At 37.8% G+C, this 21,101-nt stretch overlaps 1 protein-coding gene across 6 annotated transcripts in view; it reads right to left on the reverse strand.

Moving 5' to 3' along the window:
* Positions 1 to 21,101, reverse strand: part of PARD3 (par-3 family cell polarity regulator) — a 616,019-nt gene that overhangs the window by 516,878 nt on the left and 78,040 nt on the right. For all 6 annotated transcript variants that reach the window (XM_039839775.1, XM_039839772.1, XM_039839773.1 and 3 more), the window contains exon 3: positions 110 to 211. In XM_039839775.1, coding sequence (XP_039695709.1) covers positions 110 to 211 — 102 coding nt within the window. The remainder of the gene's footprint in view (positions 1 to 109; positions 212 to 21,101) is intronic.

Below are 21,101 nucleotides of genomic sequence, written 5' to 3' on the forward strand. Positions count from 1 at the left end.
CTGCAAAGTGTGTGTGTCTAAAACAGGAAGGAAAGTATTCCCACCTACCCACTCCCTCCCCAGTCTTCACAAATGCACTCAGGGGAGCTTCCCCTAGACTTGAACTCACTCTGTCTTTATCATCTGCTACATCACAGAGAATGTCATCGAGATCCAGTATTCCTCCATCTCCATGTTCCAGTCGATGCACCTGTATCCAGTAGCTTGGATCCTGTGCAAAAGAATGCAGACATCAAAAACAGCCGGTTAGCATTACTGAAAGGAAACACAACAATTTTAACTGCAATAACTCCCTGCCATAAAAAGGAATTGACCCCATCAACAATACTGCAGTTGATGGGAAATTCAAGTTGCTCCCTATCTCTGCTGTTGAGTCAGTTTTCCTTTTATGATGGAGTCACTCTTACATACATTTTCCTTTGGCTCAGATGCTGATACACTATTATGACAGGAAGTGCAGAAACCAGCAAAATGCACTGCATCAGAAATATCGATTTCTCTAAAGTATGTTGGGTTTCCAATTGTCCACCTCTCAATCCAATCCACAGAAATATTCTAATAAGCAAGCAAAACACAGTGTATACCTGAAAAACTAATGTCACAGCCTATCTGAATAAAAGAAGTTTACATAGCGGGTTGCTCAGAGTACTCCCTAATAACAGGCCTGAATACATGACACAGAATAATTTGGACAAGACCATAAGTGAACAAAGCAAGCTCAGAACCATGTGTATGGTTTGAGCCTGTTTTTGTGAAGACAAAATTACATACACTTTAACATGTACATATAAAAATATCCAAAAAAAAAAAAAAATACACACCAAAATTTGCAGTGGTTCTCTCTGAAAAGTGAGATTAGAAGTAAATGACTTCATTTTAAATTTTGTACACTGCATGGGTTTGTATTGTGTGTTCATGTGTACATACACACACACTGTAAGAAACACCATGTTTTAAAATTGTTTGGTGAGAACACAGTTGTTATTAAACTTCTACAATCATTCTCACTGTATACGCAAATGAAAATATACTAAATTGTACCTTTTGCCATTAGCTACTGAATTATCCACAACACAGAATTACTAATAAAATGTTCAATTCAAGTTAACAGTCCTTTTTTTCCAATCGAAACAGTGTTGTTAAGTACAGTTCTTTCTTAAAGGAAAGGTTGGGAGAGAGGAGGCGGAAGATTAATGACAGTTAAATACAGATTCCTGGGCCCTACCCCAGGTCCACTGACTCAGACCTTCCAGGGATGAGGCCAGGGAATCCACAGCCCTAAGAAACCCTCAAGAGGATCTTAACAAAGCCACACCTAAGATTTACTAAAACAGAACACTTGTAAAAAAGGCATAATTACCAACCTTTGTCATTTTTTAACCAGCATAGAAAACAGCTCAGACCCTAATTCTCAAAGTTACTCAACATTATCATAAAAACTACAATGTGAATAACCTACAGTTAATCAGCACCCTCATCTAACTAGACTTCTTTAAAAAGAGATTTGATATGCAAATCAACTGTTCATCCAGAACAGGATAAGTTTGTAAAACATACATGCACATGACACACTACATGCCACAAACACCTTGGCGCCCCTTCCATTCACAGGGCCTTACTCTGCATGATGCCCTGACTACAGTGTCATCCAGAGTCCTCAGGGAACCAGCTGCTGTGAGTCGAAGTGTGCTCCGCAATTTGTCCTTTCTAGATTTGTTGAGTCATCGAAGAATAAAATCCCAAACAAATATAGTAAAACTATATTCCCACTTTTCCATACCAAATGGTATTAACTCTCCAAGGGAAAGTGGGAATGATCAATATTCTGATCAATTAAAAAAAGGTGTTCCCTACCCATCATTGCTTGGCAACCTAGAGCAGATCCATCCTGCCCTCTCCCCACCCACCAAGCAAACTGTAGGATGACCTAATCAACTTAAATACCAACTTTCGTTTCTAAAACATTCTTCTGTACACAGGGGCAGACTGACCTCTATCTAAAATGTGGCCTGTATTAGGCCCTGCATAAATGTACTCCCTGCCCCCGTGCCCAGAGCCCCACCTTATCTTCCTGGCTAACCCGTCCCACCCATCTGGACTCCTCAGTTATCCTCTTCTCCAAGAGCTTCTCCTGAGCAGAACACCCAAGACAGGTTAGAAGTCGATCTCCAGCTTCACTGTATGAAAAATAGTACTTAGCTGTCAACTTTAAGCCATTAAAAGCTCTAATTTATTTCCACACATACTAAAATAATAGTACAAAACTTTCTGTTAACCTTACTTTACCATCTAGTTACTTCACCAATTCTCTGATCCTCTTTATAGCAAAAATTTTTAACGATTTGTTGTCTCAGATTCTTCTCTTCTCATAACCCCATGCTAATTAGGCTTCCTCCCCACCACACTCCCAAAACTGTCCATCAAGGCCACCAACAGCCTCCATGTTGCTTAATGCAATGGTCTATGCATAAGACTCACCTTTCTTGATCTATCAGCAGAATTTGATACCACTGACCACTCTGCCCTCCTTGAAATACTCTATAAATTTGGTTTATAATCCTTCAACTATCTGATCAAGGATTGTCTAAGATTCAGTTGTTAAGGGGTTCTGATTCACTGGTCAGATATGCCAAGTAGCCATGACAACACCATGCCAGAGCATATAATAAGATGGCACTTATTAAATGCCACTTCATAATACATGCTGAATGGAAGGAAACAACTATTTAGAGAGAAGAAACTGAGAGACAAAATCATCAGTAATCCCAAAAGAACATCACACACACACACACACACACACACACACACACACACACACACACAGACACACACACACACCCTGAGCAGGCCACATAAAAATGACCTGCTCCCACAAGAGTATAAAAACCAAGGATATTTTTCCACTGAGAAATACACTCCTTCAAATAGCAGTCTCTAGAAGATTTTAACTGGCAGCTTTTATTAACACAATTATCTCTCAAAAGACAGAGTACTTGCTGTATTTTCAAAGGAATAGTAAAGTACCTATCGGGGAAAACTTCTTTTTAAAATAGAGCACACTTGTTGATTATACTTTGTGGTAATTTACCCTAAAAAGTTTGAAATAATACTAGTAAAATCACTGCTGTCCTGGCTATAGAAACTTAGAAACATAATTAAACAAAAAGATGTAAAACCACTTTTAAAAATACCAAGAACACAAATTCTACGATGAGCATATTTTTAACTTGGGTTAAAAAAACAAACAAAATAAATGACACAACACTCAATAAAAAAAGAATGTTTCTCACTTAGCATGTGTACACTTAAAATAACCAAATATCTGAACACTAACAATGAATTTACAGATGCTCCAAATGAGATGTCTTCAAGATAAAGCCAAGGGAGTATTTCTGGTAAGTGAACATACTAAGATGCTACTGTAACTGGCAGAGCTGTGGTGGAATCAGTTGTAAATGCACAGAAGAAAAAACATTGTTCATTCCAGGGAAAATATTAAAGTTGTAAAGAAAAGAAAAAGAAACCAAGGTATCTATCATACAGGGCTCACATATGAGCTACTTTTAATAATGAAAATAATCTGAACATCAAATATTTAATCAAAATTACAACTTTTGGGGGGAAGAGGTCTAAAAAGTACAGGTGTGGAAAGAGAGAAAAAGAGAAAGAGAGAGATCCAGAAAGTGGTTGTGAGCGGAGTGGGAGCAAAGCACACACTGGATAGTGAAATAAGGTTAAATCTTCCATATTAAGTCCAACGGTGACAACAAACTAAATTCAGAAAAGAAACAATGTAAGCAATTTACACAGAAATATGGAGGTAAATATCAAAAGCATCAGGCACAAGACTTGGAAGAAGTGACTTCTCAGGGTGCTGCCTTTTCTATAACAATCCTAGTAGTGCTATCTGACTGTGCATGTACACAATGTTGAGGAACAGAGAGACTGAAGAGAAATGGCTTGAAAAATTCCTTAAAATATGGCACGGCATAGAGGATAATTATGTTGCCAAGACAAAGTCATTGTTAATGATATAAAGAGAAAACATTTCATTTTTAAAGGCACTAGAAGAGCACAATCAATAAGGATTGAGCCTCATTCTAGAGTCTCTTATCTCTCTCCAATTTACTTAAACCAAAAACAAAGCATTTTTAAAGTACGTTCTAAAGTTTTTTTTTAATGAATCATTGGTGTTTCAAGATAGACATGATACATGCAATTTTGACTTTACCTACTTAATCAGTTCCATTTCAGAAACACCTGTCATTTAATCAGTTTTGTTGCAGCAAAACTGTTGAGCATTAAACAGATTTTGGAAGGGCAGGGTAGCTTCTCAATAAAGGCAGAAAACATAGATAGTCAGAAATCACAGCTGATGCTCAACAATAAAATAATGACCTCTACCACCACGAGGAAGTGACTAATATTTAATGATAAGTACACTCCTCTGTTCCCCACTTTTCTACTTCAAACCACACCAAACACCCATACCAACACCTCACCGACACAACACAGAGCAAATCACAAACCTGCTGCCTCCTTGAAGAGAAGATGGTTTTATTTAATGTCAATCACAAAAGAAAAAGGCAGCATGACACCAAAGGTGAATTCCAACCTCAAGGAAATAACTTGCTGGCATTTCATTTCATTACAACTAGCACATAAGCTCTCATAGGGTCACACATTAGCCTGATAACGTGGGAAATCAGCTCATTACTGACCTCTACCTCTGACATAACTTTCTTAACAACGTGGAGATCACTTTAGTCATGGATGCACCCCAGTTCCTGCACTATTTCACATAAATCAAAAGAACAGCCTCAGATCACAGAGCTGGCTTGGGAAAGCGTCAAGGCAAGAATGAGAACTGTAGTACCTATCAGCAGTCAGTTGTATTTGCATTGTTTTACAATTTCAAAAATGCATTCATGTGCACTACCTAATGTGGTGGGAAGATTTATAACCCCTATTTTCTGATGAGAAAACTGAGACTCAGAAGTGTAAGTTGCTGACAAGAGGTCACAGTTAATAAATGCTGTCAGCCAGGACTCCAACCTAAGTCTGCAGATTCATGTCCCACCCTTTCTCAGACCCAAATGGTTTTCAAACAATAGCTGTTAGTCTTCTAGCTACAGCCCCTTCTCCCAATCTCTTTATATTTTGCATAATGGGGAGGTAAATAAAATAATTCTTTTAATAAGAAAAGGTTTTGACTTAAAAGAAAAATTAAGTTTGAGAAACCACTCACCTAAATATTATATTACACGTACTATTCTCATCCATGACTTAAAGTAGCGTTTCTCAAAGTGTGAGTCCATTTCAGCATCAGCATCACCTGAGAACTTGTCAGAAATTCTAATGCTTGAGCTCAACCTCGGTCCTGCCAAATGAAAATCTGATGGACACCAGAGTTTAAGAACTCAAAGTTTGTAATGGGGAATGAGGGAAAGACTTTGCATTCTTCTATGTATTATTACATATATATTTCAGTTCATAAATTCATGGGTTTAATACTTTCACCCACACTTCTTAAACAAATGTTAATAACTGCATCTTAAAAATGGTTACCATGAATGCATATGTAAATATTTGTCTCCCATGATAACCATATAGATGAATTTCAGTGTTGACTGTCACAGTCTCTTTCCCAGAATTGTTGCAGCTCCTAGCTCTTTGCAGAAGACTGCAAAATCCACATCTCTAGACCAAAGCCCTCCCAGAACTCCAGTTTCAAGCATCTACCTCTCACTGCATGTCACCATGGGAGATGTCTGAATCCCCCAAAAAGCTTGTTTTTAGAGTTTGCCAGGAATTTTTAAAGCAATGAGTAAAAGGACATGTGGTAATAACTGATGACTGAACAATGTTTTTATAATGTTTTAAAATAAAGTCCTATTTTAATTCAAATTTATTACTTTTTTTCTTTATCTTCCCCCTAAAACCAACTTCCTGTCTTCATCCCCCTTGGCAGTCCCATTCGCCTCTGATTTAACCTAATCAAATCATAAATCTAACTTCTTTTCTAGAGAAAGTACAAGAGATAGAGAACAAGTTAAATGACACCACAAAGAAGCAATAGGACAACTCCAGAATGTGACACTTTTAACAACACAACTGCGCTGGTCTCTTTAAAAAATATATCCATGTCACTTGATATCTAAGTGCAATGTCTGATCCTCGAGAGAATCCTGCATCTGCAGAAAAAAATTGTGATAAAGGACAGTACTGTGACAACTGAAGAAATCTGTTGTAATAGGTGACAGAAATGTATAACTATAAAATTTCTTGTACAGTGATTACATAAAAGAATATTCTTGTTTTTAGGGGATGAACTCTGAAGTCTTCAGGTGTTAAGCAGTGTCACAATTATCTGTAATCTCAAATAGTTCAGTACAAAAAAAGAAATTAGTATTATTATTGACATGCATTTATATGTATATAGAGACAGGAAGAAAGCAAATGTAGCAAAATGTTAAAAACTAGTGAATTTAGGTAACGGGTTCAATTTAACTTATTATTCTGCAGCTTAAAATTTTTTCAAGAGAAAATGGTAAAAGCATGTCATTTAAAAACAACCACAACTGGGAGGCTGTCCTAGATCAAAGAGACTAAGAAGGCATAACAATATTCAAGTTGTAAGTCTTGACGGAATCCTTGTTGAGGTGAAAAAAAAAAAATAAAAATCCTGTAAAAGACATCTTGGAGACAGTGGAGAAAATTTAATATGGATTCGATGTTAGATAATACTAGGAAAATATTCTTAATTTTCCTCGGTATGATAACAGTTTTGTGGATATGTAGGGGAATATCCTTATTGTTACGGGATGTATGCTAAAGTATTTTGATAAAATGTCATGATGCCTGCTACTTTAAAATGGCAGATTGTGCGTGTGTATTTGTGTGTGTAAATGAATATCATTCAGAGAACAACCAAAAAATACAAATCATCCCAACTATTTTAAGCAGAGGGAAATATAGAGAATCAGTTACAAAATTTAAGAGTTGTGACTCAAATAAGGATGGCAGAGGGGTGGGGGTAACCCACACATCAGCAGTAGCAGGGAGCTACCACCGCCCCTTGGCTAAAGGAATAAAGGGAGGGGCCCCAGAGCCCAGGCTGGGGTGCTGTGGCAGAAGCTAAGCCTTCAGGAAAGAGACCTAGCACTGACAGAGACACAGTCCAAAGCAGAGGGAGCAAAATCTACTCCAGGGCCATCTCGTCATGGGCCTCCCACTTCCCACTGTACTGTCCGCTGGCCAAAGCCAACCAGAAGTAACTGACACAGCTGTATTTTATACGATTCTATAAATGTTTTAGTTTTTTCTAATGACCTGGAAAAACAGATTAATTTTAAACAAATTTAATGACCCAGGGTTCATAAGAGTACAGGAAGCCAGCATTCTCACATGCTGCTCCTCAGTTATAAATTGTCACACACATTTTGATTAGAGGGGGTGCGGGGAGAGGGACACTATATAGGGAGAGGGAATTTGGTACCATGAATCAAAATGCTTAAAATTGAATATGCCCATTGACCCAGAAACTTAAAATGTGTGTATATAAGATCAAGATGTATATAGTAAAGCAGGTATTTTAATAAACAATAATACTGAATAGGAAACCAGCTATATATCTAACAATAATGGTCAAGTAGATCATATCAACAAAACACTATAAAGCAATTTAAACGTTGTACACAGAATACTGTGTAAGGCAGCATCATCTTTAGCTTGAAGATAGTGCTACCTACAGGCACAGATAAAAGGCAAGAAATGTTCTACACAATTGGCAGTCCTTGCTATATTTTCTGATTTTCTGTAATAAATATAATAAATTTTATCATCTTAAATAACATAACTAGTAAATATGTCTTCCTTTCCCTTTCCTTCATCTCTTGGTCTCAATAATGTAACTACCTTCTAACTCACATACTGCTTCTAGACTTCTATCTTTTCCATCATGTCCTACATCTTGCTGCCACATCTACATTCACAAAGTATCCATTTCATCATGTCACTGTCCTGTGACATGAGTTATTTTCAGTGACTCACTACATTCTAATAGTCAAAATCCAACCTCCTTGGCCAAGTATTCAACAGTCTTCCCAAGCTTGCTTTTCCTGGCTCCCATCACAGCCCTTCCACCCTCCCAGACAGGCCTCAACGCTGCCCTGCCGTACCTGGGTCTTCAATTGTTCTATTCACTGACAAACCTCAAACACCCAGAATACTGCCTGTGACAGAGTAGATGCTCGGTAGATATTGGCTCTGTGAATTAATCCTTTTTGTTGTTGTTGTTCATTCTATTCCACACATCTGGAACACTCTCATCCCTACAATTCTGACTATCCAAACTGTATATACCTTTCCAAATCTAGATCAAAACCACATCCTCTATGAAATGTATTCCAATCCCAAAGGATTTATCTAGACCACATATTTATCCCTAAATAGCCTACGTCCTTGTACATATGTGGCTTTATCTCTAGTTAAGTTGCCCAAAGGCAAGGACCATTCTGCTTTTTTTTTTTTAAGCATACAACAAAGAACAAAGCACCATGTTGTACAATGTGTTTAAAAAAAAAAAAAGGAAAGAAAGAAAAAATAATACCCCTATTGGAGAAAGGAAAAAATTTAAACAAGAGCTTCTCAGAGAATACAATCTAAACAATCACAGGCTTGTGCTCTCCTAACTGCCGAAAGAAATTTCACAGACATGCTGTGCTGTGCCGGGAGCAACACCCCGCACGTGCCCCTGGCTCTCTGACCCCCAGAGCTAGCTCAAAGAACGCTGTGTGAGTATTCCAGATGACATTCCAAACAACATCTTAGACAGGGGGAAAGAAGACCTCCAAATTTTTTCCCTAAAGATGAAAAGGAGCCCAAATTCTAGCATAAGCACCTTCAGTTCTCACCCACAGAGGCTGAGTCCCCAGCATCACTGACCAGGAATGCCAGGCAGAAGTGAGTTTAAGCCTGGAGAAACCTTCCACTAACCTGGGAAAAAGAGGACAAGACAAAAGCTCACCTTGGCCAACCAAGTTCACTCTAGTCCTAGTAAAAACGTGCAAGGGTATGGGGTGTTGGTACCTGAGGAGCCAGCAGACAGTGAATAGAAGGTTTTATTAAAGGAAGGGGTAAAGGGAGGGAAGTACTGCATATGCACACCAAAGTCCCTAAAAAACAACATGGACCTACAGAATCCTACTTCAGAACTCAAAATCTCTACAAGCTGTGCCACTGTCAGCACTATGAAAGTAGGCAGCTGGCACTGTCCTTCTCCCGAGCCATCATTCCGCACCCTTACTCTACAGAGCGGCCGGGGCAGGGGGGGCCACCAATTACTCAGTACTTTCTTGTTCATAGTCACACGTGACTGGGTTCACAACAATCATGCGAGGTGAGTGTTTTGAGCTCCATTTGTAGATGAGAGGACTAATGAACAGGAAACTTATCTGAGATCACCACACAAGTAATTAAAGTTGAGGAGGAAAAGGAGTTTAAACTCAGACATTACTTGGACTTCTAAATTCACGCTATGCCCTCTGACACACTGCCTAGCAGAAGGATCAAACGGCTCTGTCAGCGGAATAAATTTGAAAGGAAAAAATTGATCAAGATTAAGTCCTTTTTATTTATTTATATATTTTTTCTTAGAATGGGAAAAAAGAATAATGAAAAATATATCACCCACCAGTTAATATATTTGACTAACTTTAATTAGAGGAAATAATTATTTACACCATGTTACCTATCAAAGATATACAGATTTAAGAAGCATTCCATTCCAGTCATACACTAGGCAGTGCTGGATTCAAAGCTGCAGAACAAGCAATTCGTAACATTAAAATAGGGCTTCAGACACCTCAGGGCAGAGACCTATCCCGTGAACTCAGCAGCATGCTGCATAGTATAGTTAAGACCTCAACTACTATACTGTATGAGATCCTTTAAAGCTAACTAAAATGTTGAATGTTTTTCTAGTAATCTACAAAAGAAACAACCATTCTAAGAGATCGTTAAGGTTAGCCAATCAGCTTAACAAAAAAAAAAAACCCTACCCTCACATATTTACTCTCAAATTAGCCAACAAGAGAGGCTGACACAGATCAAAAGGAATTTCTCTGACCTGGAAAGAAAACTTCACTGAAATATGATAAACTCTAAATAGCTCAGAATTTTAAAACAACCAACACAAACTTGACCCCAAAGCACCTTTCCACTTCCCACTTCAAATTACTTACTCCGAAACCACCTTCCAATTTTCTTAAAGAAATTATCTCAAACTACTTAAAAATACACGATTAATTCCTTACACTTGGCAAAACTAAACATGACTGAATCAGCAAAAAACTGCCCTAAATTAATAGAGGAAACTAAAGAAATGGTGAATTTTGACAGAAGACTTGCACCTACCTCTGATTTCCCCCTTGGAAGCCTGGGCACACAGTTACCCAGCTGAATCCTGTGACCCCTGCAGTCAAATGCAGCATACCTCACACTGTGTTGGGTCTGCTTTAGAGTTCCACAGCACCACAACATCACAAACGAGTGTGACCCCAAGGCAGTAGACACCACACAGCAGTGCTCAGAATGTGACTCAGATCACAGCCACTTGGGAGAGTGAAGGGGCCTGGCCCAAATGTCTCCTCTGGACTGCTAAGCCAAAGGTGGGGCTCCCTTGTCCTCGCAGGATACTCCTACCATTAGCCACGGGAGGGTCCATGATGGTATCTTCAAAAGACTTGCCAAAGACCAGATAATTCATCTGAGTCTTCTTATAGCCACAGAACAAGTGTCAGCTTTTAGGAAAGATATTCTGCAGGGAAGGGAGCATTACAGAAAGAAAAACGGCATATGTATGTTTACTTGAATACACCAAGGTATGAGCTAGTCATTCATGAGATCTCCTTGTTGCTCAAACTTGTTGCCACTTGTTTGTACCCTCCTGGAAAGCCATCCTCATCTCTTCACTTGTGGAAATCTTACCCAAATTTCAATTCCTGTAACATCTATCTCTTAGCAACATCAGTCTTCAATCCTCCTTTATCTTCTGCCCTACATCTCTACAGCACTTAACAACAGTATCTTGAAGATGTGCATGTTTATCATGTCATAATTTATCACCCTAATGGGACTGTAGAGATTATTCAATTATTCAAATATTTATGGAGCATCTAGTATATTGCAAGCACTGAACCAGATACAAGGGTTATTATGGGAGTAAATTGTCCATACTGTCCTAGAATCTTTAATCTAGCATATGGAACAACAGAGGCTCTCTCTTAAACACAGCCTCCATACCCCAAAGCATTCATTGATATATGTTACTGGTTAACTCAAGCCAAAGATCAATCAGCATTCCTTTATTAACCTTTTTGTTTCAAAATTTGTTGGCACCTAGATTTTTCCTATAAGTCCATAATGTGACTCAAGATTTTATCTGGGCCCATTTGGTCAATTTCAAATCTATTTCAAATGGTGAATGTTTAAATAAGAACTCAAAGATACCTTATGAAATATATGTAAAGGAGATTATGTAAGTTAATGTCATATAATTTCTTAATTCCTTAATTCAATGGTTAGTTCTCCATCTTCATAAAGTTTTCCCTTATGAAGTATTTGAGATTTAGGTACCTGTACCTTCAATTTATTCCTTCTAAGAAATTATGGTACCCAGTATCTCAGAAAAAATATATATATATATTAAGTACCACAATCTAAGCACTAAAAACATAGCAAGCACAAATACAGTAGTCTATACTATTACTATTCTGTAGCATAGTTAAAACTAAATTTCTGATAAAAATCCTGCATGGATGCAAGGAAACAAATTAGCTCTACAAGAACTCAGGCAAAACATAATTATACGACTAGTAATTAAAGTGTGAAATGGACTACCTCAAACAACAATAAAACTTGAAACTATAAACTTATCAGACAGAGGCAAAGGTAACAAAACAGGAGCAGAGCTAGTTTCTGAAGTTTTAAAGATGTACAGATAGAGTAGATGCAACAAGAAACCAGGACTTTAATGACAAAGGCATCTGGTGGCACATATCCTATCACTAGCCACAATAAAGGGCAACAAAATGACTCTGGGCTAAGTGGCCTGACATTGCACAAGTCATTTCCTCTTTGGGAGCACTGAGGCCTTGTGCATAAACAAAGGGGTTAGATTACCTCTGCGGTTCATACATTGTTCAGTTAGTCTACATGAAAATCATGAAAATTAAACACACTCCAAGCAGCTTCTCTTTTCTAAGTGGAAATAAGGTAACCACTCCCACAGTCACCATAATTTGATCCTGAAAACAAATTATGATAATTAAATCAAAAACAAATCAAAAATTAAAACTGCCTAACCTTTTCTACAATGTGCTTTGTTAGACATATGTTTATAAACATGTGTCCTTGAAGTAGCAGAGTTCTAAGCTCTGCAGATTCCATGTGCCTGGAAAAGCTTTCCAAACCAGAGGTCTGGTAATGGTGACAGAACCAGACTCTGCACCACCCACTGTAGAAAAGCACACTGCAGGAAGCAAAGCTACGGCCCCATGCAGATTATTGGATGATTCCTATCAGCAGGACTAGCCAAAGTTACGGAAGAGCATCTGCATGGAGGCTCCTAACGACTGAAAACGTCTCTGCACTAACTGCACACTGTAAACAACTGGAGGTAACAGGCTGGCACATTATATACAACCAGCCAACTAAGAATTCAACACTGTCTGACAGTAACTGTGTTTGGAATAAAGAGGGTGCAGCCAAGTCTATAACACCTCTATTCTCTAAGATTTTATAATCAATTTTGGGAGGCAAGCCACAGGTATGTGGAAAGTTCACTAACAATACCCAATTATGAAAATTAAATGCCAACCAAGTAATACAAAAATTATAAAAATTCAGAAAACACTCAAGACAAAGAGCACTTCATGAAAGAATTATTTCATTTCAGTCGGGGGAAATCTCAGTACAAGGTAAGGAAGCCAAAACATGCATGGCATGTTTGAATGACAGGGAGCAAAGCCTGGACACAACATGTACCTTCAGCACTTGTGTTTTACTGCATTCTCTTTCCCCCCTGGTACCAGGATAATGTTGAGCAGAGCTGGCAACACAGAAGATCCGTGCTAGGGCTGGGCTGCAGCACAGATTCTTTAGACCTATGTGAAAACTGATGACACGTAAGCCCTAAGCTTAATGTCACCTCAAGTGTCACATTTGTTCTAAACAACTATTAAAACAAGGTAATATGTTGCCAACATAAGCAAAAAGTGTGAACCCACAATTTGAAATCTGAAGAGAAAAAAGCTTTTCAAAAGACCCTAAGTGAAATTTTTAATTCTAAAATTTTTAATTGAAAATTGAAAATTTTAATTCTAAAATTTTAAGGATTATGTGATTATCTTGATTCTCTCCTCTATTCCTTCTTTTATTCTTTTTTAAAAGTTAAATTCCTCTGTATAAAAATCATTCCTCAAATTTGTTTAACAATTCCTTCAAATATTCCTTCAGAGTATTACTGCAGCTTGCAGTTCTTCCTGTTTATCGAGGGAATAAAATAAAGAGCAACAGGACTTAGACAAGGAAAACAAAACTCGTCTGACAGCTGAGGCCACAAATGTATTTATATGAATGCAAGAGAAACGACTCACCTTCTTAGGTTGGCCTGCTCAATGACGTAACAGCCATCAGGAGTTTCCCCATAACCCTCTTTCTTACCTTCTCATGCTAAGAAATTTCAAGCCATCTTGAAATTTGGACAAAGAATTTAACTGCAAGTTCAAGACTTGCAACTTTCATATCACATCTGAGTAATAAATGGTACGTGTATGATTTAATTAGCATAAAATTAGCACACCTACATATGTAAAATATAATACCAGAGCCCATTCTTGCTGAAAATCTACGATGCCACACAAGAGGCAAAGCCCATGTGGTTCAGGTGAGTGTTTGTTTTGATGCAAAATCTCGGTTTCATTCTGGTTCAGGCCTGCCTCAGTCATCTGACATTCCTGCAAAAACTTGTCTCTATTTTGGATGGACCAACAAACAAGAAGATTGGCATCAAACTTTCAGTTCATGGTACAAGGTGTGTTAGCAAACAATTCCTCCCTCAAATAAATAAATATAGTGTGAATTACTGACACTCATTTTTTCCCTACTTTCGAAAAAATTTGCCTTGGAAATAATGCCATTTTGTACTGGGTCAAGAATTCTTCTCAACTAAAGTCATAAAAACGTTCCAAATCATTTAGTAAGACAAAAACTATCATAATTTAAATAAAATAAATTGTCTTTAAGAATCGTCATTCTCATTTAATGAGAAGCCACAAGGTTTAAAAGAAAACACTTTTCGGGGGATTGGATTAAACATGGCGGCGTGAGAGATGTCCCCTGATCTCTCCCCTTGAAACAACAATAAGCTGAACACCTGAAACTCAACAAAAAACACCCAAACTGCACACCAGCACGTCTGAGTGTGGGATCCGCGCATAAGAGCTACCACAGGTCAGAACCCCAGGTGTCGGGCAGTAGACTGGGAGAAATAAAGAAGGTGCCTCTCGCAGCCACGGGAGCTCCTTGCAGAAGGGGGAGGGGAGAAGGTGCAGAAAGTTCCCTGAACAGCCTGCCCGAGAGTGCTGTGAGCTCCACACGGCCAGCGACAGTGTCCAATTATCGGGGCAGAAGGCAGAGAAACAGAGATGGCAGAAAAGCGGGAACAGCGGAGAAACAACAACTGATTTTTACCAACCACAGTTGCAAACCAGAGGCTGAGCCTCAGGCTCCAACTCCCAATCCAGAGGGCCCCTCCTCCCATACCCTCTGAGACAGACCACCACGGAGCCCCAGAGGAATCTGAGCAAACGCTACCGAAACTGTTACTAACACTGACCGCTGCTTATACATTCTTCCCTAGTGCACGTGGAACATTCTCAAGGATTGACCACATACTGGGACACAGAGATAGCCTCAACAAATATAAGAGGGTTGAAATCATATCAACCATATTCTCTGATCATAATGCTTTAAAACTAGAGATCAATTGTAAAAAGAAAGCAGAAAGAACCACAAATAAGTGGAGACTAAACAACATACTACTGAAGAATAACTAGGTCAGAGAAGAAATAAAAAGAGAGATCAAGAGATACAGAGAAACTAAAGATAATGATAGTACAACATATCAAAACTTTTGGGACACGGCAAAAGCAGTTATTTAAGAGGAAAGTTCATATCATTAGTGGCCTACCCCCAAAAACAAGCCCAACTAAACAACCTAACGCCTCATCTTAAAAAAAAAAAAAAAAAAATAGAAAAGTAAGAACAAATGAAGCCAAAAGTCAGCAGAAGGAAAGAACTCATCAAAATTAGAGCAGAAATAAATGAAATTGGAAAAAAATAAAAATAGAAAAAATAAATGCAACAAAGAGATGGTTCTTTGATAAGGTTAATAAAATTGACAAGCTCCTGGCTAGACTCACTAAAGAAAAAAGACAAAGAACACAAACAAAATCAGTGATGAAAGAGGGGAAATTACAACAGACACTGCAGAAATACAAAGGATCATACAAGAATACTATGAAAAAGTATATAATACCAAATTTAGTAATTAGAAAAAATGGACCAGTACTTAGAAAAATACAACCTTCCTAGACTGAATCAAGATCTGGAAAATCTAAATAGACTGATCAGCAGTATGGAAATTGAAACAATCATCAAAAACCTACCAAAAAGTAAAAGTCCAAGACCAGATGGCTTCACCAGTGAATTCTACCAAACATTCAAAGAAGATTTAATAACTATTCTCCTCAAACTCTTCCAAAAAAGATCAAAGAGGAGGCAATATTTCTCAACTCACTTTATGAGGCCAATATTACCCTGATACCAAAACCTGATAAAGATAACACAAAAAAAGAAAACTACAGACCGGTATCTCTCATGAACACAGATGCAAAAATCCTAAATAAGATACTAGCAAACCGAATACAGCAACATATTAAAAAGATTATACACCACAATCAAGTGGGCTTCATCCCAGGGGCACAGGGATGGTTCAACATACGCAAATCAATTAAGGTGATATACCACATAAACAAATTAAAAAATAAGAATCATATGATCATATCAATAGATGCAGAAAAAGTCTTCAACAAGATACAGCATCCATTTATGATCAAAACACTTAACAAAATTGGTATAGAAGGAAAGTACCTTAACATAATAAAGGCAATATATGACAAACCCTCAGCCAAAATTACACTTAATGGTGAAAAACTAAAAACCTTCCCTCTAAGATCAGGAACAAGGCAAGGCTGTCCACTATCGCCACTGTTATTCAATATAACATTGGCGGTTCTAGTGAGTGCAATCAGGCAACAGAAAGATATAAAAAACATCCAAATAGGAAACGAAGAAGTCAAACTGTCACTATTTGCGGATAACATGATTCTCTATATAGAAAACCGTTAAGACTCCACAACAACGCTACTAGAAACAATAAGCAAATACAGTAAAGTCTCTGGATACAAAATCAATGTTCAAAAATTCACAGCGTTCCTATACTCTAATAACGAAGTGTCAGAAAGAGAAGTGGAAAAAATAATTCCTTTTGCAATTGCAAAAGAAAAATGAAATACCTAGGAATAAATCTAATGAAACATGTGAAGGACCTATATAATGAAAACTACAAGACCCTATTAAAAGAAACCAAAGAAGATACAAAGAAATGGAAAGATATCCCATGTTCTTGGATTGGAAGAATCAACATAATTAAAATGACCTTATTACCTAAAGCATTATACAGATTTAATGCAACTCCCATCAAAATCCCATCGGCATTTTTTAAAGAAATAGAACAAAAAATGATCAGATATGTATGGAAGCACAAAAGACCCCAAATTGCCAAAGCCATCCTGAGAAAAAAGAATGAGGCTGGAGAAAGGAAAGCCTCTTCAATAAGTGGTGCTGGGAAAACTGGAAAGCCACCTGCAGAAGAATGAAACTAGACTGTTGTCTATCACCACACACCCAAATTAACTCAAAATGGATTAAAAACCTGAATATAAGACCTTAAACAATAAAATGCATTGAAGAAAACATAGGAACTAAACTCAAGGACCTTGGACTTAAAGAGGATTTTATGAATTTGACCTCAATAGCAAGGGAAGTAAAAGCTAAAATAAATGAACGAGACTACATCAAAGTAAAAAGCTTCTGCTCAGCAAAAGAAATCGTCAACTAGGTAAAGCGATGACCATCCAAATGGAAAAACCTATTTGCAAGCAATGCCTCCGATAAGGGCCTAATATCCAAAATATACAAAGAATTCATACAATTCAATAACAAAAAAAAACAAATGATTCAATCAATAAATGGGCAGAGGACCTGAACAGACACTTCTCCCTATAAGACATACAAATGGCCAACAACTATATGAAAAGATGCTCAACATCGCTAGCTATTAGGGAAATGCAAATCAAAACCACAATGAGATATCATCTCACACCTGTTAGAATGGCTATAATCAACAGGACAAGTAATAAATGTTGAAGAGGATGTGGAGAAATAGGAACCGTCATACACTGCTGGTGGGACTGCAAATTGGTATGGCCACTATGAAAAGCGGTATGGAGGTTCCTCAAAAAAACTAAGAATTGACCTATCATATGATCCAGCTATCCCCCTACTAGGTATTTACCCCTAAAGACCTGAAAATTCATATGTGAAAAAGATATCTGCACACCAATGTTCATAGCAGCATTATTCACAGTGGCCAGAACATGGAAGCAACCAAAGTGTCCTACGATAGATGACTGGCTAAAGAAGCTGTGGCACATATATATGATGGAATATTAGCCATAAGAAAAGATGAAATGCTGCCATTTGCAACAACATGGATGGACCTTGAAATAATCATACTACATGAAATAAGCCAGACAGAAAAAGTTGAAAATCACATGATATCACATATGTGGGATATAAACCTAAAAGCAACAAATGAACAAGACAAACAAACAAAGACTCATGGACAAAGATAATAAACTAGTGGCTATCAGAAGGGCGGGGGAAGGGAGCAGGGGGAAAATTAAAAAATTAAAATGTTAAAAAAAATTATGTATATACAGTATGAAAAAAATAATAAACTGGCATTTTAAAAAGAAAAAGAAAAAGAAAACACTTTTCAGGCCAATTAGCAGGCATTTGATAAAACTCTGTGCTGTATCATACTAGAAAGGCAATATAAATACCTTGAGAAGGGTGATTAGTTTATTCTAAATCTACACCAAATAGTCAAAGCTCACCTAAGGGAATACAATATCGAAGCAAAATTAACTTTATTATGTACAAATCATGAGCAACATCACACTTCACAAAGACCAATGGAAATTGAAAGAAATCAATTAGAGTTGAGGACACTGCATTCTAAATATAAGAGAATTCTAATTTTCAAATTTAGCTATTTTTTTTTCCTACATCTTCATGCTGTGTTTGAAAAGAATTAAACAATTGTGGAAAGAATGCAGTGAACCTTGTGAAAAGAAAAATAACCGAAACTAACCCTGAAGGAATGCTTAAGAGGCAGACCGGATCGGCTGGGAAGTGAAAGAGCCTGACCCTTTCCTCCAACCCCACTCCGCTGGTGGGCTTGCCCTCGTAAACACTGGGCTGGACCGAGGAGACTGTGAGAAGGGGAACTCTCCCTGAAAGAGCCAGAAGTCCACAAGTCATGGCCTAAGTGACCAGGCTCACTATTCTCAGAGTCGCCAGGGAAGCGAGGCATCACTGCTTCATATCGCAAATCACAAAGAGATACTGCCGGACCAGCATCTCCTGGAGTTGTCAAATTCCAAGCTTTTACCAATTAGGACAAAACTAAAGAAAATGAGAGATCTAATAAGTAGGTTGATTCAGTATCTGATGGAAGATAGAAATAAAGCATTAAGTATCACTGCTAATCCGTTATACGAAAACAATGTACATTTGAATTATATCGATACTTTCAATTAAGCATATACTAAACTGCAAATATACAAACTCTAACTCTGGAAAACACTGGCTTTATTATGTTCTAAGCAGTAATAAGTAAGATGTCACCCACCACCATCCTATCCTTCACCTTTGCACTTTCCACTAGACATCACCTACACAGAAAACAAATTATAGTTTACCTACTCTAAGTTTTAAAGTAAACAGACTCATTGCTTTTTGCACAGAGTGACTGCAAACTACAATCATAAAAAGCACCGTGGAGGTGCTATGACTAGTAAGGACTGAAGAACAGACTAGCTGTTTAATCTCGAATGGGAGCAGGTTGACTCAGACTTGATATTCAACATGGTGCTTCCACGGTCATTCCATCTTCTTCTTCATGTAGGGACACTTCGGGCTGGACACTTCTGGTCTCAAAATTCCTGTGCACATTTGCTGCATATGTCTTCTTGCCCAAGCTCTGAAACCCATCTAAGGCCTCAGCTTTCAAAGCTTTTAAATTCATACTGTTTGCTTCTGCATTTGGGATACCACAAAACACCACCTTCCAACACACAGAATCATCTTTACAAAGCATGGCTATTAGCAGGGTGTTAATTCAATATTCTCATTTGCCAAATACATACACTGACTTGACGAGATAAAAGATGTCCCTGATTCACATTTATCTAATAAAACCTTAGTAGGAAAAGTCATCAGTGGCAGCTGAAATCCACACACACACTCTAGCAAAGTCATCACATCTATTATGACTTTCTGGGATTTTCCTCTTTTAAAGCATGTGGTGCCTTACCAAATCCCTAAATTTTAAAGTCAGTGTCTATCAAAGATAAAAAGATAAACTTCTTTCAGTTCAAATTATGTATCATTCAAACAATCTTTTAAAAACCAAAATGTATTAGATAGCAATCAGATCAAACTAATTAATCTCAGCTTTATTATGTCAGAAAACTTTGAAACCTCCTCTTTTCCATAGCTAGTTCCCTGCTTGGGAGAAAGAACGCAACCACTTCATAAATTTTGCATCATCCTAGTACATCGTGTCTTAAAATACGTTCGAGTATTGATCACAGTGATGCAGCAGACGACTCTGCAGGACATGGGACCAGGGATAGGGACCAGCTTTTTCCTCAGGGGTTTTCTTACACTCTGGGCCACACAACAGAGGGGTATCGTGGCTGGGGTTCAGGCTTTAGGGCTCATCTGCTCTCAGGTTCATGTTCCTACTTCTACACTTACACAGTGATGTGACCGTGACCACTATTAAAACCTAAAGCCGCCAGCAGAGAGCACTCTATGAGCACAGAGGCGCCTCCTGTCTGAGAGGAAAACTGGGAGTTCTTCACCCCATCAAGGCAAAAGCACATTCTTAATTGAAACTTCATATTCAGGATGGGGGAAGTTTAATCGGATATTAGCATAAACTCATGTGTTCATGAGAACCTAAACAGGCAATATGAAAATGCTGCAAAATTAATCCTATGTTGTCTAAAATATTTTTCGATATAAAACACTTTTTAAAAGAAAAAAAACAGTGTAGTGCAGCTAGAAGCTGCAATGAGATCTATGGCTTTCTCCTTGCAATTATAATGGCCTACCAAATCATGCCCATTTTTAAAAGGATGTCCGTTCATCCACACTCTTGTAATTATGGAGAGAGTAGATATTTCCTTTCAGTTCTCTCACATGGCTAGTTTTTGTAAAGCTCATATATTTCTAAATTTGCTAATAAAACACTAAAGTATATATAGTGAGCTGCCCTGCTCCTAATTGCAATAAAATATTTAAAATAATTTGCTTATCATCAGCATAAACCACAGAAAACACTACAGTAAAAATATATATATTAGCTAAACTGGTCAGTTTGCATTAAACACACAAATCAGAAAAGTGATCAGACAATGAGGTTTTTTTTCTCTTTGCAATGCTGTATTATTAATCCTGAAGACCAAGTACCAAAGGGTGGGGGAAGGGGGCATGGGTGGGGAAGAGCTCTGGAGATAAGTCAGCCTCGTTGTGCCATCAATGGCAGCAGAGGTTTCCAGAACTCTCACAAGTCATACTGTCTACTGAATGTCATAACCCAAGGGACAAAAATGTGCTGTGGA

Source organism: Pteropus medius, unplaced genomic scaffold (assembly GCF_902729225.1).
Source record: "Pteropus medius unplaced genomic scaffold, Ma_sr-lr_union100, whole genome shotgun sequence".
NCBI lineage: Eukaryota > Metazoa > Chordata > Mammalia > Chiroptera > Pteropodidae > Pteropus > Pteropus medius.